We start from the raw sequence: 26588 nt of genomic DNA, 5'->3' as shown, positions 1-26588 counted from the left end.
AAAATAGAGGCAGAAAGAATACTTCCATACTCATTCTATGAGGCCAGTATTACTCTGATACCAAAACCAGACAAATATAAAAAAAAGAAAAGAAAAGAAAAAGAAAACAACAGGCCAGTATCTCTGATGAACATTGATACAAAAATTCTCAACAAAATACTAGCAAACAGAATTCAGCCACACATTAAAAGGATCATTTATCATGACCAAGTGGGATTTATCACAGGGATGCAAGGATGTTTCCACATATGCAAATCAATCAATGTAATACAGTATATCAACAGAATGAAGGATAAAAAAATGATTATTCCAATTTATTCTGAAAAAGCACTTGATAAAATTCAGTGTCCCTCTATGATTAAAAACCCTCAAAAACTGGATATAAAATGAGCATACCTCAACACAGTAAAAGCCATATATGATAGATCCACAGCTAGTATTATATTGAAAGAGAAGAAACTGAAAGCTTTTACTCTAAGATCTGGAATATGGCAAGGATGCCCACTGTTATTCAACATAGTACTGGAATCCCTAGCTAGAGCAATTAAACAGGAACAAATAAAGGGCATCCAAATTGGAAAGGATGAATTCAAATTATTCTTGTTTATAGATCTTATATTTGGAAAAACCTAAGACTTCACCAAAAACTATTAGAATCCCAGTGCTTTGGAAGGCCAAGGTGGGCAGGTCACCTGAGGTCAGGAGTTTGAGACCAGCATGGCCAACATGGTGAAATCTTGTCTCTATTAAAAATACAAAAATTAGCCAAATGTGGTGGCACATGCCTGTAGTCCCAGCTACTTGGAAGGCTGAGGCAGGAGAATTGCTTGAAAGTGGGAGACAAAGGTTGCAGTGAGCTGAGATCACACCACTGCACTACAGCCTGGGCAAAAGAGTGAGACTCCATCTCAAAAAAAAAAAAAAAAAACTAATAAATAAAGAATTGGCAATATTAGTATGAATTCATGGTTTAATTATATACAGATAGATAAATATAGACATATATGTATACATGAATTAGCATATATACATATATTTTCTAGCTTTGTCTGCTGAGAGAGCCTAGAAGAACTGACAGCCAGATCTTGGGATCCAAATATTATTATCTAGTGAAAGGAACCAGGACTCCTAGTAAAAGGAACCAGAAGACATGACTTATTTCAGGGCTGGACATCTTGTAGTGCCGGAAAGTAAGGAAGTACTTAAAACAATGTCAAAAGGATACATAAACCAGACCAAAAGAGCTCCCATGGTTAAAACTGGAGCAATTGAACAACAAAATAATGATATTATTGGATACCCTATTAATATAAATAAATGACTAAATAAATAGATAAATATGGGAGAGGGTGATTAATTAATTATTATTGTTATTTCATCCTAATATTTTAAGGTTACTGACTTTTAAAAAATTTATTAATTATACTTTAAGTTCTGGGGTACATGTGCAGATCATACAGGTTTGTTACATATGTATACACATGCCATGGTGGTGGTTTGTTGCATCTGTCGCCCCGTCATCTACATTAGGTATTTCTCCTAATGCTACCCCTCCCCAATCCCCTACTTTTTTTTTGAGACAAGGCCTTTCTCTGTTACCTAGGCTGGAGTGCAATGGTGCAATCATGGCTCACTGCTGTCTTGACCTCCTGGGCTTAAGCGATCCTCCTACCTCAGCCTTCTGAGTAGCTGGCACCACTATACCTGGCTAAATTTTAAATTTGATGTAGAGATGAGGTCTCCTTATGTTACTCAGGCTGATCTCAAACTTATGGGCTCAAGTGATTCACCTGCCTCAACCTCCTAAAGTATTGGGATTAGAGGTGTGAAACCACTACACTCGGCTGGGGAAAATACGTATTTGCAAAAGAATTTCAGCTACTGAATGTAGGAGGAAAAGGAGAAATAGAAATTCACCTTTAGAAAACCACAGTAATGATTGCTACAGGCAGTATCCACTGATAAATGCTGAATTTAATGGCTGAAACTTTAAGGAGAAACAAAGTAGTTACATAGTCACACAATATTTTTTCCAAATTATTTAGTAATTTACTGTAGTGATTTTAGATCTTGTTCAAAATTGTTTGCTATTCCTCCCTCTGGGAAGCAGAGCTTAATTCTACTCCCCACCACCCTCACCCTATTGTGGCATAAGTGACTTGTTTCTGATGACTAGAATATGTAAGGGAAAAATACTGGGTTTACAATAGAGATGCTTGGAAGACACCACCTTAACTAAGTGGTTAAAGTTAAAATCTCCAGAAATAATTCATGTTGGTATCAATGATTCATGTGAATGTCAAATATTCATGATATGATGTGATGAAAAGGGAACTTTATTCTCTATGACATTCTTCCCCCATACCTAGTATAATCATGAAAATACATCAGACAATCCCCATTTTAGGGACATTCTACAAGATACCTCTTCAAAAGTGTCAAGGTCAGTAAAAACAAGGAAAGACTGAGAAACTGTGACAGAAAGGAGGAATCCAAGAAGGCATGATGACTAAAAGCAACCTGGCAACCTGGACTGGATCCTGGAACGTATCCTGGAACAGATACTGGTGGAAAAAGTAATAAACTCTGCGTTCTAATTAATAGTATAGTACCAATGTTATTTTCTCAACTTTTGTTAAATATATCATTGTGACCTAAGATGTTAACATTAGGGGAAGCTGAGTTAAGAGTATACAGGAACTCTCTACTATCTTTGTAACTTTTCTGTGAATCTAAAATTGTTTCACAATAAAAAGTTAAAAAATGTTAGGATTTTAAAAGAGTGAAAACCCAATAAATAGTATAGTACAAATTGAATATGATACATATTTTTTTAAGCAAGCAAACTGTATTTGGCGACTCATTTAACATTTATTGAGGACTTATTATGCCAGGTTTTAGCACTTATTATAACATCATGTAATCAAAAAGGTATGCACAAGATACTCCAAAGATATGGATAAGGAAATGCCTAACTTTATTGGAAGATTGAGGGAAGCTTCATGGAAGTAATAACTCATTTGGGACGTGATGGATGAGTAGGAATTTTGGATCAGTCTTTCCAAGGATTTATCAACATAAAATAAATATACAATGGAGAGAATCAAAGCCAAAACGTAACTTCTCGAGGAATTAAGTTTTGGCTTTGATTCTCTCCATTGTATATTTGTTTTATGTTTTATTAATATCTGTTCTTTATTATTTAATTCCTCTATTTAATTTAATTTGCTATTTTGTTTTGAAATTGTAGAGATGTGTATTTTGCTTATTAATTTTCACCTTTTTTTCTTTTCTAATATAAGGCATTTATAAGACTAAATTTTTCTCAGTATGGCCTTAGCTGGATTCCAATTTTTTTGTATTGCATCATTATTCTTATTTTGAGACAGTTACGCTTTGTCGCCCAGGCTGGAGAGCAGTGGCACAATCCTGGTTCACTGCAACCTCCGCCTCCTGGGTTCAATCAATTCTCCTGCCTCAGCCTCGTGAGTAGCTGGAACTACAGGCATGTGCCACCATGCCCAGCTAATTTTTGTATTTTTAGTAGAGACTCAGGGTTTCACCATGTTGGTCAGGCTGGTTTTGAACTCCTGACTTCATGATCTGCCTGCCTGGGCCTCCCAAAGTGCTGGGATTACAGGTATGAGCCAATGCACCCGGCCCGTATTTTTATTATTTAGTTCAAATTATTTTGTAATTTTTATTGTAATTTCTTCTTCAACACATGGGCTATTTAGAAGTATACTTCTTTTAAGGATATTTGGGTATGTTATTTTTGCTAACTTAAAAAGTTGATTTCTAGCCTATTTCTACTTTATCAGATAATATAGTCCAAATAATTGCGGTCACTTAATATATGTGGAGATTTGCTTTCTGACCAAGCATATAATTGATTTTGGTAAATAGAATCTAACACTGATGAATTTGAAAAGAATGTGTATTCTGCATTTCTTAGATGTAGTGTTCTGTGAATATGAATTATATAGATCAACTTTGTCAGTCTTGTTAAAATCTTCTATATTATTACTGATTTTTTGGTATTTTCCATAATTTTTTCTCTCCATGTTTCAGTCTGGCTATTTTCTTCTGTCCTTTCAGTTTACTAATCCTCTCTTCAATTTGACCTGCTGATAAACTCAATCTATTGAGTTCTTAATGTAATTTACTGTATTTTTCAGTTCTAATATTTCCGTTTGGTTTGTCTTTTATTTTCTGTCCTCTGTGGAAATTTGTTATATATTTCCTCGAGCATGTTAATCATATATATTTTGAAGTCTATGTCAATAAATCCATTATCTGGACTTCTTATAGATCCATTTCTATTGTCTCTCTTTTTCTCTTGGTTTTTGGTCATTTGACCTTCTCTCTGCTGAAGTAAATTTTGAATCAGTGACTAACTTTGTGCATGAAAAATTGCAAAGGAAATTTGAGGCTTTGGATGGTATTATTTTTCTTTAGAGATTTACTTTTGCTTCTGGAAGTTGGAGTTGGGCAGATCATTTTACTAGTCAGAGACTGAGCTGCCTGGAAGCTGTTTTCATCTTTGTGAGGACTAGTTTATTTCCACTTTCTACTTTAAGAGTGTAGCTTTTTGGGGTTCCATCTAAAATTCTAGGATATTTGCCAGAGTTCCTCCTCCTTGGCAGTCCCTGAACACAAAGCCTGCTCTCATAAGACTACTGGTGGATCCGCCTGTTTCTCAGCCTCTAGTGAACTATCAGATGCTGATTATCAGGATCACTTCTTTGTGGTTCTCTTCTCTATATGATTTTGGAGATGTATTCTACGTCATTAGTCATTTTGTAGAAATTGTAGAAATTTAGAGATGAAAGTGACTTGAGATACCTTCTAGACCAACCTAAAACCCAGAGACTTGTACTCCTGCCTCCCCATTCCTTGTCTGGTGCTCTTCCATTAACATATATAATAAGTTAGCTGAAATGAATAAAGTTGTCAACATAAAATTGAGCTATATTGTAAAGGGTTAGATAGCAAAATGTCTTTAGTTGTAATGAGCAAAACACAGTAAGTGTTTTATAAGCTAGTAGGTAGAACAACAAAATGTAGTAGCCTTTCTTTATTTTGGTGGGGGATAAGTTCCAGGATCCTCAGCAGATGCCTGAAACCTCAGATAGTACCAAACGCTATACAATATATACTGTTTATCCCTACATGTACCTACCTGTAATAAAGTTTAATTTATAACTTATGCATATAAAAGGTTAACAACAGCCAAAAATAGAACAATTGTAGCAATATACTATAATAAAAATTATGCAAATGTGGTCTCATTTTCTCTCAAAATATCTTACTGTATTTTATTAACCTATTTTTGGACACTGGTTGACTGGGTAACCTCAGAAAGTGAATCCATGGATATGGGGGGATTATTATGAAGTTTTTTTTAAAAAAAGACATCTTATTTTACTAAACTATATTTCACTACTTAGCTGTATAATAATTAATAAAAGAGGGGATATTACTTATTTTTTTCTGTATGAACCTAAAATGGTAATGATAATATTTGAAAAAAATTGAATGTTTGAAATTTATAATGATATACAAATTAAAAATCTGAATCAACAAAATAGTTTATATTGAATCCACAATGTGTGCATTTTAAAAGTTAGTCATCATTTCTGATTCATGTCCTTATCAGATAGATAGAATTACTGATAAGGAGTGGGGATGCATAGATGTTTGTTATTTGTTTCTTTGTAACAAACAAGTAACAAACAACTTCCTTTGTAATTCAGGCAGTTGGCATGTGATGTGAGCAGGGTAGGAATTATGTTGAACTGGAAAGCTTATATCTTCAGTTCAACCTACATCTGCCATTCAGCTCCAAATAATTATTGGCATGTAGAAAAATAGGCTCTGTTCTATCCAGCTTTTTCAATTATTGAAGAGAAACTAGAAATCCAGATTTTGACATGAAATCTATTGGATTCTAAAAATTGGAGGTAAGTTGAAAGTTTTTAAACAAAATATATTTCTGAGCCAAATCATCTCTACAATGGGGATAAAAGATCTCTATCAAAAATCTTTTAGGCTTTTAAATTGTGCATTAATTTGAAATCTTTTACAAGCCGTTTCTCAATCCATGCCTTAAGAGAATTGAAAATTTAATGGATATTATATGCCATGCAAATTAATGACTATACTATATAATGTAGTATGTATTATGTATCATAATAGAATCATGAGCAAAGTATTAGGGTGGTTCAGAAAGGGCACATTAAATTTGTTAAATATCTAAAGAATAAATTTTTGAATTCTAATTTAGCAATAAATAAGTCAGTGGAGTTTTGGGTAGTTTAAAATAATGATTTTCTAAGAAAAGTATGAGAAAAAACTGGGTAATCAATGGTATAATATGTGGTAAATAATATTAAGCAGCATTTCAATACCTCCTAAAATTAAAAATGGTATGGATAGAATCATACCCCTTTCTGATTATTATGATTTGTAGAATGCTTACCTTTGTACCACATCGAAAACTGATAAAATGGGTGTTAGCCACATTGCAGAAAAATAACATTAGAATATACTTGTACAAGAGTAATATTTTATTAACCTTATGCTTTCTATTAAAAATTATTTAACTTTTTATTATAACTTTAATTTTTTCTTCTGTTCATTCTTTAAGCAACTTTTAAAAGTTATTAATAAAAACGTGTATGAAATGTCATTGAGAAAAAGTATTAAATTTGATTAAAAAAATGTTATCTCTAACTTCAATAAAGTACCTAGAATATAGAAACTTAAAAGTGTTTATTTTTTATTAGATGCCTTAGGACTACAGGGATATAAGTGTTTTACAAAAACAATAAAAGAGGAGTAATTTGATGGTTTATTTACTCTTTATAACCTTTAGAAAGTATCATGCCTTTTTTAAAGTGTTTGCTTCAGGCTGTAGTTTTACAAGATAGGCTATGTACTGGTCAGGCCTCCTCAATTCTTGACCCTGAACAGATTTAGGTACGTACACCAGGCACATGTCCAAGCAGCCAAAATTGTAATTGGGTATTTGTACATTCCTTTTCAAACTCGTAATCTACCTCCTACGAAATTGCTCAACTCAGTTTCTCATGTTGTCTAAGAAAATACTAATCACTCTTCCAGATAGTTTCTTGGTCTGATTAGCTTAAAAGTATTAAAGATATTTGTAACATTCATGGGCTAGCCTAAAAGTTTATATTTAAACAAACCTCTTTCTCAGTAGTATTTAAACTACCATTTTCACATTGGTCAACTTATTCTATTACAAAGATTTCCGATATAGAAAAATATCTATTAATATTAGAACATTCATAGCAATTCTTAAATTCTTTTGCTTTTCATTCAACAAATATTTCTAGTTTTTATTTTGAGATGGTCTACCAAATAACCAGATTGTGCTTGCATATTTAACATAGGTAAAATGATTTTGAATGATTTCCTAAATATGGGGAGATATAAAGATTAACTTATAAAGTTTTTGAAGGAAAGGAATATATCATAACAATCCATACTGTTCTGCAGCATCTACAATCTCTTCAAGGTAATGTAATGCAGTGTTTCAGAGATTCTAGAGACAGATGGTCTGAGTTCGAATACTGGCTCTGCCGTTTACCTCCTTTGTGACTTTAGGCAAGTTATTTACCCTCTTGCTATCTGTTTCCTTATGTATAAAATGGCAATAGTAAGACAGCCTATCTCATTATGTCCAGGATTGAATTAATCAATAAATAAAAAGTACTTAAAGCAATATCTAGATCGTGGTAAGACCTAAGAACCCACTCTAACCACTGAAAGAGAAGTAGTTAAAAGAGAACCAGATCTACATGATGAAAACAGCATCTTGTACATTTTCTGTTCAACTGCTTTGAGAAGAGATGCATGTTTTATGTACACTCCTTCCCAGAACAAATTTATATATATACACTTATTTCCTCTTTCAATGTTTTGACTACAGAAAGGCATTCCTGTAAGATATTGTAAACTCTCCTCACTTACGTATCTTGTAGTATATACTGTTGGTATGAATTTCCTCCCTTCCATGTTGGAAAAACCCGAATTGTGTCAGAGGTCCCACCTCTCATGAATGTGAGTCAGATAAGTCCTTACTGGTATTAATCACCCATAAAGATCTAATGTACTCCCCCAGCCAATGACTAGCTTAGGAGAGGGTATGCAACCCAATCATGGCTGATGAGATATTAGGGAATGTGTATTGGGAAGCTTCTGAGAAGGGTTTTGTTAACCTTTTATTAAGGAAAAACACTCTTTAGGGCCAGGCACGGTGGCTCACCCCTGTAATCCCAGCACTTTGGGAGGCTGAGGTGGGTGGATCATGAGGTCAGGAGATCGAGACCATCCTGGCTAACACAGTGAAACCCCATCTCTACTAAAAATACAAAAATTAGCTGGATGTGGTGGCGCATGCCTGGCAGCTATTCGGGAGGCTGAGGCAGAAGAATCACTTGAACCTGAGAGGCAGAGGTTGCAGTAAACCAAGATCACACCACTGCACTCCAGCCTGGGTCTAGGTGACAGAGCAAGACTCTGTCTCAAAAAATAAAAAATAAAATAAATATCATTACATAGAGTTTACTATTTCTTTACAGTTTTTTCTCTTACATTAATGTTTATATACAATGAAATGTACACATCTTAGCTGTACATTCAGTGAGTTTTTACAGATGGATACACCTGTATAATTGAAAACCTTCCCAAGATGTAAAATATTTTCATGAACCCAGAAAGCTCCCTCATGCCTCTTTCCAGGCAAATTCTATTCTTAAAGCCCACCCCAAGAGATAATTACTATCTTGACTTTTTACCATACTCAATTAGTTTTATTCCACCATTTCATTTGAATGGAATCATCATTGTGTATTCTTTTGGGTAAGGGTGCTTTCACTCACCAGATTTTTAATTTATGTTGTATATATTAGCATGCAGATCCTATAAATGCTTTTTAAAGTGTATACTTATATAATTCATTTTCTCTGATGTGATGATAAATTGTTTTTAATTTTGGTTTCTTCATATTCGTTGTTAAAATATAGAAATGTGACTTTTTTGTGTGTGTTAATCTTGTATCCTGTGACCTTGTTAAATTCACTTATTAGTTTTGGGAGTATTTTTTTTTTTTTAAGTTCCTTAGTATTTTCTACGCATACGATCATATCATCTGTAAATAGAGGCAGTTTTATTTTTACCTTTCCAATCTGTTTATTTGTTTATGCCTTATTGCAGTGGCTAAAAATTTCAGTATTATGTTTAATAAAAGCAGTGAGAATAGACATCCCTGCATTGTTTCTGATCTTAAAGTGAAAGCATTCAGTCTTTCACCATTAAATATGATGCTAAATGTAGGGTTTTTGTAAATGTTCTTTACAACTAGCAAGGGTAATATCTTTTATTCCTAACTTATTAAGAGTTTTTGTCAAGAATGGATGTTGAATTTTGTTAAGTGCTTTTTCTGTGTCAATTGATATGATCATATGATTAGCATATTGATGTAATAAATTATACTGATTGATTTTCAACTGTTGAACCAGCTTTGCATACCTCTAATAAATTCCACTTTGTCATGGTATATATTTTTGAAATTGTATTGTTGGATTCTGTTTGCTAATATGTTACTAAGAATTTTTGCATCAAAATTTGTGAGAAATATTGATCAGAGTATTCCCTTTGTGCTGTCTTTGGTATTGGAATTATGGTAAATAGGTCTGATAAAATCAGTGAGTATGTGTTTCCTCCTCCTCTATTTTTCTGGAAGAGACTGCGTAAAAGTGTGTTAATTCTTTAAATATTTGGTAGTTTTTGCCAGTGAAACATCTGGGCCTAAAGATTTCTTTTTGGGTTAATAGTTATAGGGCTGTTTAGATTGTATTATCTTGGTTGAGTTTTGGTAGTTTGTGGCTTTCAAGACGTTGGCCAGTTTCTCTAAGTTGTCAAATTTATGACTGTAAAGTTTTTTTGTAGCATTCACTTATTATCTTTTTAATAGGTGTGTTTTTGTACATGGTTTCTTTTAGCTCTTTGAGCATATTTAAAATAGTTTGATTAAAAGTTTAATTTCTGGGCTTCCTAAAGTATAATTTCCATTAATTTTTTCCTCCATATAATGGGCTACACTTTGCTCTTTCTTTGCATGCCTTGTAACTTTTTGTTGAAAACATTTTGGATATATGGCAGCTCTGGAAATCAGACTCTTCTCACTTTCTATGGTTCCTGCTTCTTGTTGTCTTTGTTTAGTGGGTCTTTGAACTAATTTGTAAAGTCTGTTGTTTTTGTTGTATGTGGCTACTGACTTTGCTTTATATTAGTGGCCAGCTAGTGATCGCAGAGATTTCTTTAAATACCAAAGGAACCAAAGGAAAGAAAATCTTCTAGTCTTTCTAAAAGGGATCTGTGTATGTTTGTTGGGGCACACCTTCAATACTGACACCAGGCAGTTTTCAACTCTGCATGTTAAAGTTTTCAGCAGATGCTTCAGATTTCTCTAGCGATATCTTATGTTTATGATGTGGGCTAATTCAGGAGTATTACATTATTTTAAACAAAACCAGAGAATATTTCTAAATGACTACTTCCTGCTTGGCATCGGGTTCCCCACTTGACTTTGGGTCTTCTCTTTGTCCTGCTTCCCAGAGAAAGTCTGTCTTTGCAGCTCTCCTTGTTATATCTCCTTGTTCTTTTTACTTGTTGCTTATTGTTATGGTAGTGGTGGAAGATAGGGAAGGAAGGGCATTCTCTGATACTCTCATTAAACCTTAGTCTTAGGCAAACCTGAGTCTCAGGAAGAAATCTTCATGAGTGTTCTGGTCCCTCCTTCGTATGTAATGCTGGGTCTAGCATGTGTTACTGCCCCTCCCACAATGAAAGAACTACTGTTTTGTTTTCCCAGTCCTCCTCTTTCCAGCTGCTGCTTAGGGGAGATAAGGAAGATAGGTCTGTCTAGGTAGAATTTTCTGTTATGATTTTTGGTCCCCTTGCCCAGCTGCAGAGGGTTTCCACTAGTGCCTTTAACTGTAGTTTCTGTTGCCCTCCCTCTTGCAGATTAGGGTTTTGATCTGTAGAGAAAACAGGGAAGATGGCTTGTGACTGCTCTTCTCCTACATAGTAAGTGCTGCAGGGGAAAGCTTTCATAGGATTTTTCTCCAAGTACCTGGTGGGTTTCCTAGAAGAAAAGCCTGCTGGAGAGTATAAATCTCCCTATTTCAGGGGCCCCCAGGGGATTCATATTTTTACAGTGGCCACATTCTACCTTTAGCAATTAAGGACTTTTCACTGAAGCTTCTTTCCAGCCCTCAGTAGCTTATGTCCCAGGTAAGCAAATGTCAGGGTTCTGTTTCTCTAGGTACCTGTCTTTATCCAGATTTTGGGTACTTGATTGATCTGGGACCTCAGTTCTATGATGGACTGTCTATTTAATTTGAAGTTGGTCCAGATTTTTTTCTTGTTGTAAAGATGGGAGTATGCTATTTCTGCATCTCTCCAGAAAGAGCTGAAACTGGAAGTTTTAAGGCTTTATTTTTATAGGACTTTTCTTTTTCTTTTTGTCTTAGGAAGCAGAAATTCAATATGAAGAGCAGATTGGTAAAATTATTGTGGAGACACAGGAACTTAAATGGCAAAATGTGAGTGATAACAGGCTTTGTGCCTCCAGCCAAATCTCGTCTTGAATTATAATCCCCATAACCTCCATAACCCCCACGTGTCAAGGGAGAGACCAGGTGGAGGTAATTGAATCATTTCGGTGGTTTCCCCTTGCTGTTCTCCTGATAGTTCTCATGAGATCTAATGGTTTTATAAGGGGCTCTTCTCTCTTTGCTCAACACTTCTCCTTTTTGCTTCCTTGTAAAGAAGATGCCTTTCTTCCCCTTCGCCTTCCATCATGATTTTAAGTTTCATGAGGCCTCCACAGCCGTGCTGAACTGTGAGTCAATTAAACCTCTTTCCTTTATAAATTACCCAGGCTTGAGCAGTTTTTTATAGCAGTATGAAAGCTAATACAACGAGTATTTTGTTTCTCTCAAATTATTATTTATAGCATCTATTTTGAAATGTATTCTAATCCTTATTACCAAGTTACTTTTTAAGTTTTCTAACATATTTAGGGGTTAGTGCATTATTTTAAACAAAATCTCAAGAAAATCCCAACTAAAACTGTTGGTAACATTTAGGTTTCCAGAAAACTGAGAATAAAAATTTTGTTCAGGCTTTTTAATACAGCACTGTGAATAATTCTGAAAACTACCATACTGTGAATTATTTTACATCTGAGAAACACACTATGTGTTGTAGGGGAGTGAGAATATTTTGAAAGGAATGAAACCTCATAGCTAGTATGTTTATTTTCCCAGGGTGTTGTTACATAATGTAACCAAATGTTAAAAAATAGTATCAACTCTTATTTTCTCCATAGCTTTATCTGTATTGCAGCACTTGTTGTAGTGCTTCTCATGCTGTTCCATTAAAGTAATCTAAACAGCTAAAAACTGAAAGTGTAATTATGCTGATTTCCGTTCTCATTATTTGGTAATATTGAAACAGGAATTGGGGGTAACATCAGAAATCAGAAGTCAGGTGGTAGTGCATAGACCAAACTAGAAATAATTGGAATTTCGAGGCTAGACATATCCAAAGGTGTGCAGATTATGGGAGTAAAATCAAGGTTGAATTATATGAAGGACAAGTCTGAAACAAATCTATCTGTTGGGGGAAATAATAGGTAAACATTAAGTACAACTAATGTTCAAATGGATTTTAAAATGTAAAGTTATATCTTGTTTTTGCATAGAGCTAACAGCATAAAGTTATCACAATCCCAAAGTTAATTGGTAAGTTTAATGAACCGAATTTAATGACCAGCTGCAGTGACTCACGCCTGTAATCCCAGTGCTTTGGTAAGCCAAGGCAGGAAGGTTACCTGAGGCCAGGAGTTCAAGACCAGTCTGGACAATATAGTGAGACCTTGTTTCTATTTTAAAAAACACATGTATTAGCAGGATGTGGTGGTGTGCGCCTGTAGTCCTAGCTCTTCGGGAGGCTGATGTGGGAGGATCACTTGAGCCCAGGAGTTTGGGACTGTACTGAGCTATGTTTGTGCCATTGCACTCCAACCTGGGTGCAGAGTGAGACCCTGTCTCTAAAAATAAATAAATCCAATTTAAAATGTCAAGAACATATTTAGGGTAGTTAAGCTTATTCTGAGGTTTATGTGGAAATAAACATACAAGAGTGGCTGGGAAATTTTTTAAAAAGAAGAGAATGAAATGGTCATACTTGATTCTTAAACATAATTTAAAGTTGTCATAATTAAAATAGCTTGGTGCAGTGTACATAGTTATTTAGTAGAACACAACAGTCTAGAAATAGATTGAAATACATAAGATAATTTAGTGAATGTTAATGGTGGCTTTGAAATCAATGGGGAGTAGCAGATTATTCAATAAATGGCATTAGAGCTGGATTCCATCTGAAAAAAAAAAAGCCAGATTCCTGTATTTACCAACTTTGAGCAAAACAAGAATTTTCATATGTTGTTAGCAGTGTAAATTAGAATTGCCTCATTGCATTCCCTCAAATATCACCAAACAACTTGTTAATAAAGCAGGTGTGTTTATTGAAACTCATTGCAATAATTGAAAACACTACTTCTACAGAGTCTTAGTATTTCAAAAGATGCAAATCAGCATTGGACCATGCAGAGGGTTATAGGGCCTAGGTACAAGTGATTTTAGGCAAATCTTTTAAGGCAGAATGTTGATGGGGACTGGGCAAATTTTGTAGTATAGTATTTTAGGATTGTGAATGTAGCAACATGAGGTTCTTGAAATTACTCTTAGGAGTAAAATTGTTTGATAAACCAGATGTTTACCCAAATAAACTATTGTCTCAGATAAGTTCTTTTGCAGCAGTTACCTGAAACAAACAGTGATATAATTTATTGGTTTTTATAGTTTTATATTTACTGGGCAAAGGTTTACTGGAACAAAAACTAAGTTGTGTTGACACAGGTATTCTCAGTTCTTACTCCGAATAGCTCTGTTATATTGATGCAGGCGGTTTCAGTTCTCAGTCCCCTTTTGCTTCTTCAACCTGCGCTGGAGAATAAAATAAACCATTATTATTTAGTATGTGATCAATCAAGATTTATGCTTCTTGATGAAGGGTCATGATGACATGTAAGGAGGTTTCTGGTGATGTGTGCATATGTATATATCAGTTTTTCCTTTTTTTTTGTTGGATCATACTTTGTTGGCTATGCAACAGTATTTAAGACTTCAGAAGTCACACTTCTGAACACACCAACATCGAAAAACACTAAGGAAAAGTTTATTATCAGAACTTATAGATCACTTTTAAGCCAGCAGCCAGGAATACCTGTATCAAACCAAGAGAATAGAGGCCATCCCCAAATAACAAAAAAATTTCCGTTAGTAATTGGACTCAAACCGTAGAGTGGCCAAGAATGTAGAGAGCAATATTAAAGATAGGGACCTTTGAAACCATCATGGTTAATAAATAGTATGTTTTACTCAAGGAGCTGGATTAAGAAAGAGGGAAGAAAATATCTAGGAAAATAAAGAACAAAAGCCTTCAAATAGAGGCATTGCAGTCTTTGGCTCTGATTATCTAAATAGGGTGTTAGTAAGTTTTTTTACATAAACAGCCATATAGTAAATATTTCAGGCTTTGTGGACAGTATGGTCTCTGTCACAGCCACTCAACTCTGTTGTTACAGTGTAAAAGCAGCTATGGACAGTACTTACATGAATCAGTGCGGCTATGTTCCTATAAAACTTTATGGACACTAAAATTTATATTTGGTACAATATTCAGGTGATTGGAAATGTTATTCTTTTTTTATTTTTCTTTTTAACCCATTAAAAATATAAAAACCATTTTTGGCTCACAGGCCAGATAAAAACAGACTCTGTAGGTCTTGGATAGAGGCTGTCTTGATTCATACCTCTTGAGAGGTAGCTGTTTCTTTCTGAAGATGTCTGCTTCTGAAGTTTTCTCAAGACTTTTTAGGTTTAAATTTCTTGATGGAATGGCATTCCATGTATTAGTGAAACCTAGTATCTGTTCATCTGGGAGACATTAATTCAAAGATCTATGCCCAGGGGTTTAGCTACTGTGCTAGCAGTCAACGTTCTTGGTAGGATTATTTCCAACATGGTTTCAAGGTGTTTGTTTTTTCTCTATGAGGTCATTTGCAGAAGACACTATCTCTGAACTTTCGGTCGTGTAGAAGAAAAGCCACTTTTATCTGTTTATGATGAGACTCTGAAACATATTACATGAATCCCTTGGAGTACTTTACCACATTTGTCTGAAGTAAGGTAATGCCTAAAACCAGGGGAGAAGTAGCCAACTTCATAGGGCAAACTCTTAACAAGTTTATATGGTAAAAGTCAATGAATGTAGGGGAGTGTGGACTTCATGGTGTTATGAGTTAGAGGTAACTTTCTTGGTCATGGACGTTTAAGAGTTTCAGATACAATGTGCTATTATTACTTCTGTCTACTTTTCCTCAAGTTTGAGGATGGTGGAGGCAGTGAATTTCTGAATAAATGACAATGGTTTTGCAAAGTTCTTTAATGATAGTCCCAATAAAATAAGTAACCCTGTCCTTTCAGATCCTCAGGTTGGAAACAGAAAATCAAGTAATTTTCTTTTTCTACTCAGAACTGTAGCTCTCTGGCAAGAAGTTTTAGTTCATCCTGAAAAGATGGAAACAATGATGAACATATTCAAAACCCACTCTAGGGGTTAATTTTAGGAAATCCATTTGAAAGTGTTAATAGGGACCCTAACGTTTGGATTTACAAGGATAACAGTTTTACCAGGACAGTGCTAATGACAGCTGTACACCAGAGACATCCTCAGTATATTAGTAAAATTTCACCACCAATGCTAATTGAGTATAATGTTCAATATATCTTTGCTCTGATGGGTAATTTCCTATAAAATCTTTACAAAGTTCCATTGAGGTCCTCTGGTGCCACCAAGTGTCTGTCCTGAAAGTGATTTTCTTTTTGTAATTTATTATCACATTTTTTTATTCAGACTCTGGAGCCAGTTGTAGGCATTCCAAAATAGCCTTTTAAAATGTCTTCAAAGATTTGGCTTTTTGGATATCATGGGGGCCAGGACTGTATGTCATAAAAATTAGCGAGGATATTTCCTCTAGCCTTAATATTATCCCTTTTAGTGTCCTTATGATAACCATCCCCTAAGGAAGCATTACAACACTTAAAATTGTTGACTACTTGAAATTGGGATTCCTACTGAGATCAGAAACCCTAATAATTTTTACGGTATCCTAAAATCATGGACTACACCAAAGGCATAGCTGCTACTAATATTAACTCTCTAATGTCTTGACATTTGGCAAGCTTTACTGAGTAGAGTAAGTTCTGTCATCTGGGCTGATTTAACCTCTGGTAAGGAGTCATGATTTAGGGGTCAGTTGAGACTGTTGCAGTGTATCCTGCCTGATATTTTTCCCATTTCAGTTTCAACAATGACCTATCAACAAACAAGATTACAAGTAGATTTAATCTGGGGGCAGTTTCTAATAAATCCATTTGAAGCATAGTTATTGCTCAGACAGAGACTAAATTGTCATGGATTTCCCTTTCTTTGGATAATGGAAAAGCAGTACCAGGCTTTTTGTTAATCTTGTCTGTGAGTAACATTTATTAGAAACAGAGATCAAAGAGATATACCTTATATAGGAAGTTATTGATTATCAAAATATTTCTTGAAGGAAAGTTTGCTGGGTGTTCTGTTCAAAAATCTGTTTACCTTAACAAAAATCAACTCAAGATGGATGAAAGGCTTAAATCTAAGACCTGAAACCATAAAAATTCTAGAATATGACATTGGAAAAACCCTTCTAGACATTGGCTTAGGCAAAGATTTCATGACAAGAACCCAAAGTTATTTTTAAGCCACAAAACTCTTATTCATGTTTAAGTGCCTGAGGGAGAGGTTCCATTATAGAGGATGTAAGTTATATAGAGATGGGGTGATTTCAGAAATGTTTGGAACCTAGTGTCTGAAGTAGTCAGTGAAACCCAGAAAAATTCTTGTCTATTGGTAACCAGCCTTAGAAAGTATTGAATGGTTTATAATTCATTAGGAGTGATAAATTTACCCCTTGAGATAAATCATTCCCTAAATAGTGTGCTTTGTTCTGACAAACTTCTAAACTTTTTTTGAAACTTTCATGACCTTGCTAAAACAGTAAGTTGGTAAATGGAATAAATCTTACAACTCCCCTCATCTTTAGAACACAGAAAAAATGTGTCCCCATATTATACAAGTGTAGTGTTACAGGGAAGTTTAATATCCTTAAGATTCTTCAGTAAATCCCTGAGGCATCACTGTCCAGGTAAATTTTTGACTTTCCCAGGAAAAAACAAATAGGTATTGACTTATCTTGATCTAAAGGAACACTGTATAAAGCACAACACGTATCTATAAGTGGTAAAAAAAAAAAAAAAAAAAGGTAGCTTCAGGTAGCACTGAAGATAACATAGTACTTGGGCTCAGTAGTACAAAGAAGTGGGTAAAATGTTTATTTTATTTATGGTCTTAAGGTATTGAACAAATCTTTATCTCATTCATTGGGTCTTTTGACTAAAACAACAGTGTTCAAAGGCTAGCTCAATTTTACTGTGCCTATTTTTATGCTAGTCATACTCATAAGGTATGACTCATCTTTTCTTGATTAGGCCTTTGTACTATTGGCTTTAGTTCTTCTTTAGCATCTGGTTTTAGAGGTATTTTATAAACATAGGTAGAGGTTTATTTAGATGGGTAGATCTGAACCTTACTGCCAAAGTCGGTAAAACTTTTTGCCCACAAAGCAGCCACTTCATGGAGATCTTTAATTTGGTTTGATCATACGCAAATGTACCAGTAAGTCAACATCCAAATTAGCTATGATCTGATTATGAACAGGAAAGTTGTCAGTGATCTGAGGGGGAAAAAAAAAAAAATAGAAGGGAACTTAATTTTGCAATTCTTTTTATATAATAAATCCCTGTCTTTTAATTTGATGGGCATGATGTCCTAAAGGAAAATAATATTTCTCATTTTGAGATACAAGGTTAGCAGTTACAGACTGAAACAGGGAGAATATCTGTGGATTATTTGAGCTACCCCTATCTGAGTAGCTCATTGACTCCAAGGGAGAGGTTACTTTTAACATTTAGAGAGCTTTCTCTTTGCAAGTTTGAGAATCAAATAAGAAGTTGAATACCTGATTTCTCCCTGAGCAGTGTCATTGATTTGCCCACTGATTTTTTTCTTTTATTTTCTTAGCTAGACCATGACAATTATTTTTCTATGTACTTTCTGCATAGAAGTATTTACAGGTGTCTTTACCAAGAGGCACTGTCCTCTAGTGCTTGATGACTGTAATGGGAGCGTTTAGTTATTTTATCTGTGAAGCCATTGGTTTATTTTATTTGTATTCTAAGCCTTTTTTGAAGATGTAGATTTAGAGATCTGGTAGTAGAGCTATTTCCCATTACAAATTTATTACATATTAAAATTCCTTGCTTCTGTATTTAAGGCTGTTCACAAAAAGAGAGGAAAGAGCTGGAGGTCACATCTTCAGAATCTACTCCTCAAGGAACCTATCCCTGAAGTCTTTAATGGATTCATTCCTTCCTTCCTTCCTTGCAGATGTGGTTAGAGTCAACTTTATTTTCCAGGAAGAACTTTGAGGATAGCCTCTGAAAGATTTAGTCAAACATCTACAGCTTTTCTAAATCTGTCTGGTTTCCTAAATGGTTTGAGACTTCCTAAGTCATTCTTGGGATGTTCTCACTTTGCCTTTTTCATTCATTTTTTTTCAGCTGATATAGATCTAGGAACAGATAATATTATTTTTTAAAATTAGCTATGGGAATTATATATATATATATATATATATATATATATATATATAAATTTATTTTACAAAGATGGGGTTTCACCATGATGGCCAGGCTTGTCTGAACTCCTGACTTCAGGCAATCCACCCACTTCGGCCTCCCAAAGTCCTAGGATTACAGGCGTGAGCCACTGCACCCAGCACGGGAATTATTTTTAATTACCAACTACAGGAAAAAGTTGTGTGAGAATAAAAGTTAATCATGGCTTACTATATGGCTCAATATTGAATAATAATTACATAATCCTAACAGTGTAAATACTATTAGTTTAAGCCACAATTTTGATATAACTCTTTTGGAAGAATAGGGAGGGAGATGTGGGATAATAGTTATATAAGAAAGTTAAACTTCCAAGTATCATAATAGTGTCACAGGATTCTTTGAGTGTCACCTTACAAGCCAGAAACCTCTGTGGCTGGCAGTGCCTCTGCTTGAGTTCTGCTCGCACCTGCTGGACTTGTTCTGTTCACTTGGTCTGGCAGGCTGCACTCAGCTTGCACTACTGGCCTGGATCCCACTCCTGCCAAGAGTGAGCCAGGAACATGGTGGCAAGGGGTTTATGAATGAGCAAGCCTGGGGTCCAGCCACTGTTCACAGCCAGGCACACTGGCTGCCGTGGCAGGACAGGCAGCTCCAGGTGCCAGCATAGTGCCAGCTCTGTGTGAGGCTGCAACTGGACAGACATACAAGCGGCTTCCACTGCAGGCACCAGTGTCTGGATGAAGGGAATGTGGTGGTGTGCAAAAGCTTAGAGATGCCAGGAACCGTGGAGCCCCAAAGAGGGTGTTACCACTGCTCACAGCTCTTGCCTGGGGAGCCCTGAGGTCTGGGCTCCCAGAAGGGCTGGAGCTTTTCTCTTCCTCTCATCACCTGCAGTGTGGCAAGTGGTGGGATGTCTTTCAGCCTGTTTGTGTCACAGCTCTTTCAGTCCCTCTGCCCTGCACCAGCCCATGGCTCCTGGGCTGGCCTAGCCCCACTGCTGCTTCCAGTTGCAGGGTGTGGCCACCCAGCACTGGCAGAGGCTGGGAGAGCTATAGCATTACAGCCCCTTCCTTTAGCTCCCACCTGCAGCTTGGCAAGCCCACCAGGAAAGTGTTACAGCTTCTTTTGCTTCTGCCGTTTGGTGGATTCTGAGTTCTTGTCCCACATCCAGGAAGAATGAGATTATACTGACAACTGGAGGGTGAGCAAGGCAGAGAAGAGCTTTATTGGATGACCAAACAGCTCTGAGTGGAGAGGAGACCTGAAGTGGGCAGCTCCTGTGTGCAGGCAGATAGTGCAGATGAGTGTCTGAGTCCAGGGTTTTTATGGGCTTAGAGTGGAGGAAGTGTGTACTGATTGGTTCATGGGTAGGTCCAGAAAAATACTACTTGATTGGCCAAAGACATCAAGGAAGTTCTCATTCCCCTGCCACCACTTCATCCAGAACTGGTAGCCCTGACCCAAGGCTTTAGGCTTGAAGGTGGGGTATCACTGGTGACCCTTTCTGCCTAGGGGCACCTCCTGTCACCATCAACATGCCATCTGTAGTGCCCAGGCTATCCATCTGGAGGGTCATCTGCAGACCCATGCCGAGCCACCCTCGGCCCTCTGGCCTCCCTCCCGTGCTCATTGGTGTCCTAAGTTTCACCCTCTGAATCAGCTTTCAGAGGGGGCCAAGGCAGCCAGGGTCTGGCATGTCAGTGCTGCCCAGAGTGTACACATATCTGTCTTGATTGCAACAATGCCCAGGCTTGGCTATCAGAACATGTCCACAACTTTGCTCTGTAGTGGAGCAGACATGGAGAACAGGGAGAGGCCAGGGAGTGGAAACAGGTACTTCCAGCTTTAGCTTCAAGGCGCCTTCCTTCCCACTGCCCCCACACCAAGAGTGCAGAGTGCAGGGATACCTAGGTTTAGAGCTGTAACTGGGCCGCTGTAACTGCACCTGGGAGCACAGTCTCCTGCCTTGCCAACTTAGTAGAGTGCAGGGCTCCTGCTGGGATCACCTGTTCCCAGCCCCTACTGACTTCACAGAGCCATAGCCCTGGCTGCACCTCCCTTGCTGCAGCTGGTGTCCTCTCAATGGCAGCTCCAGATGGGCCACTGCCATTATCAATAAGAAGTCAAAGGTAAACTTTTTAAGTTGCTAACTCAATGTATTATTTAGAAATATGAAGCAAACAATGGAAAAATTGAAAGTGGTTGCCACTTTTAGACCTAATTTTTAAATGATAAGAATTATTAACTTTGATAAAAATAGAAGAAGAATGTTAAAGTCTTCTAGAATAAAAAGAACAGAACATGCAACTTCGACCAAAGATGGGAGAAGGGGAAAAAAAGAAGTTGAATTACATATGTGGACTTTTTTCAGAAATTCTCTGTGGTAGTTTTGGTTCGTAAAAAATTATTCCAATGAACTTAAAGGTGTATATGTTGCCAGGTAAGCATTTTGCTTAGATGATAAAACTGGTTGTTGTTGTTTGGAAACCCTAAGACGATAGTTTGCTTGTATACTAGGACTGCTGATTTGTTAATTTGAATAACTTTTGGTTAAAATATATTTTCTTGAAGAAAGGTTTGGAGCAAGCAATGTCCAAAGTTTAAACATTTTCGAAGCAATGTGTTTTTTTCCATGAAAAAAGCAATAGGAAGCAAAATTTTTTTATGATGATTCTGTGACAATTAAAAAATTATAAAATTGGGCCAGGTGTGGTGGCTTATACCTGTAATCCCAGCATTTTGGGAGGCTGAAGTGGGTGGATTGCTTTAGTCTAGGAGCTTGAGACTAGCCTGGGCAACACGGCAAAACCCCATCTATACAAAAATTACAAAAATTAGCCGGGTGTGGTGGCAGACATCTGTAATCCCAGCTAGTGGAGAATCTGAGGCAGGAGAATCATCTGAGTCTTGGAAGGTTGAGACTGCAGTGAGCTGAGATTGTGCCACTGCATTCCAGCCTAGGCAACAGAGACCCTATCTAAAAAAAAGAAAAAAAAAATCATAAAATTGGTTTAAAGTTGCATTCCAGGAGCCCAAAATAATACATGTAAAAAGTATGGTTAACTTCAACTTGTGAACCCAGTTAAGATTTAAAGCTGAAAGAGAGTTACTAGAATTTGTGTTTTAACTTGTCGTAATTTTTAAAACAGGAGGCTCTTCAGAATCAAAAGGAAACACTGGCAAAGCAACACAAGGAAGCCATGGCAGTTTTTAAAAAGCAGGTAATTTTCTAAGGATAGACAAACACTACCATTTTAAATATTGCATTTCCTCGCTCTCCCATGAATATTATGGCAAGCTGTTCTCTAAACTCACCAAAGACAAAAAGGAGAACAAGGTATTATGGGAAGTAGGAAATGAATAAACATAAAGTAGTAGAATGGGCTTGTTAAGGAGGGAAAGTGGGAAAACTATATTCCTGGAGATGGAGATATATTTTCATCTGTCCTAAATAATTTAGGTGAGTGGGATATGTGTGCTCTTGTTCTTTCTTTCCTCTTTCTTTTATTAGAACTCCTAGACTCTTGCTTCTTCCATAGTACCGTTTTACCCAAGTAGAGTGATAATGTTATGATCAAAATCTGAGATGCAAGTAGGGAGATGGTAAGGATTAGAAGAGATGATTATTATGTACTTGAAACCTCCATAAATATCAATCATGAATAACTAAGAAATAGTAGTACAAAAATGAGAAAAAAAATCAAGAAATGAATTGCTGTCCATACCTTCAGCTAATTTGAATTTGATAGCTTTTCTTGACTAAAATTTCTCTTCAGTTTCTAGTAAGAAAATATAATAGTTTTAGAAAATGTGCTCATGTAAAATATCCTGTGAAAGTGTCCTTATATCTATCTCACATCATTATTTTTTCTTCCTTTTTCCTTTCCTATCTTCATCTTTATAATACAAATGTGTGTAGATTTATGAATTTGTTTAAGCAAATGACAGACTTTCTTCCTTTAATCTGAGATAGGCCTAACCAAGGTTATGAGAGTTTTAATTGAAGGTTGAGGAAGCAAAAGCCAAAAGCGTAGCATAGTATTCTCTAGGAAAGGCCAATTCCACATCTTGGCTGTCACAAAGGACTTTGGGTAAGATATATCTGAAGGGTAGAGGAGAAAGTGCTCTAGGGTTGTTTTTTTTGTTTTCGCGTGTGTGTGTGTGTGTGTGTGTTTAAGAAAGGGATCTTGAATACGAGGAGTGGGAAAAAGGGAAGTTCTAAATAAAAATTTCATTTCTTGAAAATTTTGTCTAATACCCTTGTGCTACTGAGAATATTTCATAATCTTCCTTTGGTGTATGCACACTAGTTTTTCTGTTTTAAAATGTCATTTTATTTATCTATTTATTTATTTAGAAACAGTCTTGCCCTGTTGCCCAGGCTGGAATGCAGTAGCGCGATCTCAGCTCACTGCAGTTTCTACCTCCAGGGCTCAAACCTCCCACCTCCTCAGCTCACTGCAATCTCTACCTCCCAGGGCTCAAATTCTCCCACCTCCCATGTAGCTGGGACTACAGGTGCTTAAAAAAAAAAAAACTTTTTTTTTTTTTAAGTTTTTTTGTCAAGACAAGTCTCACTATATTGCCCAAGCCAGTCTCAAACTCTTGGGCTCAAGTAATTCTCTCGCCTCAGCCTCCCAAAGTATTGAGATTATAGGCATGAACTACCATGCCTGGCCTTTAAAAAGTCATTATTTTTTTTAAACAGGTCATAATTTGTTAGGCTACACATGAGTTAAAAAAAATTTTAAACATAAATACTGTCAATGCTAATACAAAGGATATTGATTTACAAAACTGTACTTTTGAAAATGATACAAGCTGTTATTTAGGCATAGATGGCAAAATATTTAGACATTTTAAAAAAACTTCTGGAGGAAAAGACAAAATTTTCAAGGATAATTGGTATCTCTAATCAGTGTGATTAATGCTAATTTTGAGCTGGGTGCAGTGGAGTGCACCGGTAGTCCCAGCTACTTGGGAGGCTCAGGCAGGATCCCTTGATTCCTGGAGTTGGAGTACAGACTGGATAACTTGGCAAGACCTGATCTCAAATAAATAAATAGTTTATTTACTTTGGTGACTGGCTTTTTTCTCCTTTTATGTCATTATTTTATTTTCTGAATCTGAAAGTAACATATTAACATTATATCCATTTCAAGCAATATCGATGTGTAAAATGTTTTAGTGTCAGTGACCAGTGTAGATCACTGTTAACAGTTTACCTTACTTTATTTTAATTTTTAAAATTGTTTATCAGTTGCAAATGAAGATATGTGCCCTGGAAGAAGAAAAGGTATTTATTAATTTTTTAAATTTTCTCTCTGTTAAAGGTATTTATTTTTAGAAAATAATTTAAAACATAGCTAAATGCCTTTTATTATCTGTTGTTTACCATAACAGAAAAGGCCTTTAGTAACAAACTAACGGAGATGGTTAACTGCTTAAAATCTTAGAAACAGAAAGGACCCAAGATAATCATGTTACTTCACTTCTAGTTCAGAGTACAGAGGCCTAACAAGATTAAATGACTTGCCAAAGGTCTCACTTTGAAGTTGCAAAATTGGAACTAGAACCCAGACCTCTTCAGGCGCCAAATTAATGTTCTTCCCATTCTACTGCAATGTTTCTATTAACCATGATATGTTTTTAGTGCTTTTTCAATGTAATTACTGTCTTTAAAAAATATGGGCCAGTTGACGTGGCTCATGCCTGTAATCCCAGCACTTTGGGAGGCTGGGGCGGGTACATCACAAGGTCAGGAGTTTGAGACCAGCCTGACCAACATGGTGAAACCCTGCCTCTACTAAAAATACAAAAATTAGCTGGACGTGGTGGCAAACGCCTGTAACCCCAGCTATTCAGGAGGCTGAGGCAGGACTCAGGAGGCGGAGGTTGCAGTGAGCCGAGACGAGATCACGCCACTGTACTCCAGCATGGGCAACAGAGCGAGACTGTGTCTCAAAAAAAAAAAAGGAAATGTCTAGCAACTGAATGCAGACCAACTGGCAAAGGATAGAAAGCGCCAACAAGCCTGGAAATTTATCTGGCACTAAATAGATTCTCTAGCTATTTAATAGTTAATACATATTTTTATTTTATCAATGAACATACCATTAATAATAATCACTTATAGTTTATTTTTAACCAAAGGTCTTGTTTAAAAAATTCTCCCATATTTTTATATTCTTTAGACAAATATACCTGTATCTTATTAATTGGAATATATTTATTTTAGTTATATGAATTAAGTAATTATAAAATATCTCAAGTTCTCAGGTAGGATGCTCTACTGATAAAATGATTTGTCATTATAATAAGATATTCTATTTCATGATAATTGTAACCATTTAAAGGCTTATAATTTTATGATATTTTGAAATCATTAGAAATGTAATTTGTAGTACAGATACAGGATTAAAGGCTGTGAAATATTTGGTTTACAGTAGAGATTTCGGTTCTTGAACTCTTATGTTTTACCCTTTTGTATTATCATTTGCATTGGAAAGTATTGAAATAGAGTTTTTTACTTAAAGGGAAGATATCAACTTGCTACAGAAATAAAAGAAAAAGAAATAGAGGGATTGAAGGAAACATTAAAAGCACTACAGGTAAAAAAGTATTGTTTAAAAAGTAGTAGTTATTTTAGCATTGTATCAGTAAAATTCCATTAGATATGTAAGCTGCAAAGCTGACAAAAATTCATATCTAATATATTATATAATTTAATACTTTTTCCTAAAAGCCTTGTGTCAAATTAGGAATTTTGGTTTACCATATTTTATTTTTTAAAAAATTAAAATAATTTTTAATATATCTCATATTAATATAGTTAAATAGATATATTTTTAACATTTCATACATAAGGAAAATGAGTAAGGCATATATATGGTAACTGATTTACTCATGGTCCTTAAAAATTAACATAGCATTACCTGAATTTTTACTTTTTGCTAAGTACTGTGTTTATTTTCTGCAAATACAAAAACTAAGAAAATATTACCTTTGCCCTTAAGTTGTTCATAGTCTCATAGAGAATACAGAAATATTTAATGAGGATTAATTCAATGTATATTGAAGGTCTACTGTGTACAAACACTTTTCTCAGCATTGAGGATGCAGCAATGATAAGACAAAAATCTCTGCCCTTGTGAAGCTTACAGTCTAATGGGGAAGACAAAAAGTAAAATGAAGTAACTAATGAAATAACGATTGTTGGGAAGATAATACTCATGCAATTTCAGATAACATTAATTAAAAAGAGCAAAATATATTTTTATGTTAGGATCCTGAAGGTCACCACTTTAATCAAGTGATTGAGTCTAGCACTGTTAATAATGGTACAGCTTTTCCATGGATCCACTGTTATTAAGGAGCACAGAACTGCACCTATGTAATTTTCTTGCAAAAAATATTTGAAATCTAATTATGGTGAAACAATTAGACACAATCACAATGTGTGATACATCCTATAAGCCATCTAAGCTGGACTAAAATCACTTCAGTGTTAAACAAGGAAACAACAGACACTGGGTCTACTTGAGTATGGAGGATGGGAGGAAGATGAGGATCATAAAAGGACCTATTGGGTTCTGTGCTTATTACCTGGCTGATGAAATCATACACCCAACCTCTGTGACATGCAAT

The 26588-nt window shown here is 35.7% G+C and overlaps 1 protein-coding gene across 1 annotated transcript in view; it reads left to right on the top strand.

Moving 5' to 3' along the window:
• CCDC73 (coiled-coil domain containing 73) overlaps nt 1–26588 on the top strand; it is a 162988-nt gene that overhangs the window by 43498 nt on the left and 92902 nt on the right. Inside the window, exons 3-6 of the mRNA XM_017514250.2 lie at nt 11565–11636; nt 22091–22162; nt 24202–24237; nt 25478–25552. Coding sequence (XP_017369739.2) covers nt 11565–11636; nt 22091–22162; nt 24202–24237; nt 25478–25552 — 255 coding nt within the window. The remainder of the gene's footprint in view (nt 1–11564; nt 11637–22090; nt 22163–24201; nt 24238–25477; nt 25553–26588) is intronic.

The sequence above is a fragment of the Cebus imitator genome, unplaced genomic scaffold, assembly GCF_001604975.1.
Source record: "Cebus imitator isolate Cc_AM_T3 unplaced genomic scaffold, Cebus_imitator-1.0 Scaffold521, whole genome shotgun sequence".
NCBI classification, from domain to species: domain Eukaryota; kingdom Metazoa; phylum Chordata; class Mammalia; order Primates; family Cebidae; genus Cebus; species Cebus imitator.
Note: the sequence above shows the minus strand (reverse complement) of the source record. Positions and strands in the feature narration are given on the sequence as shown.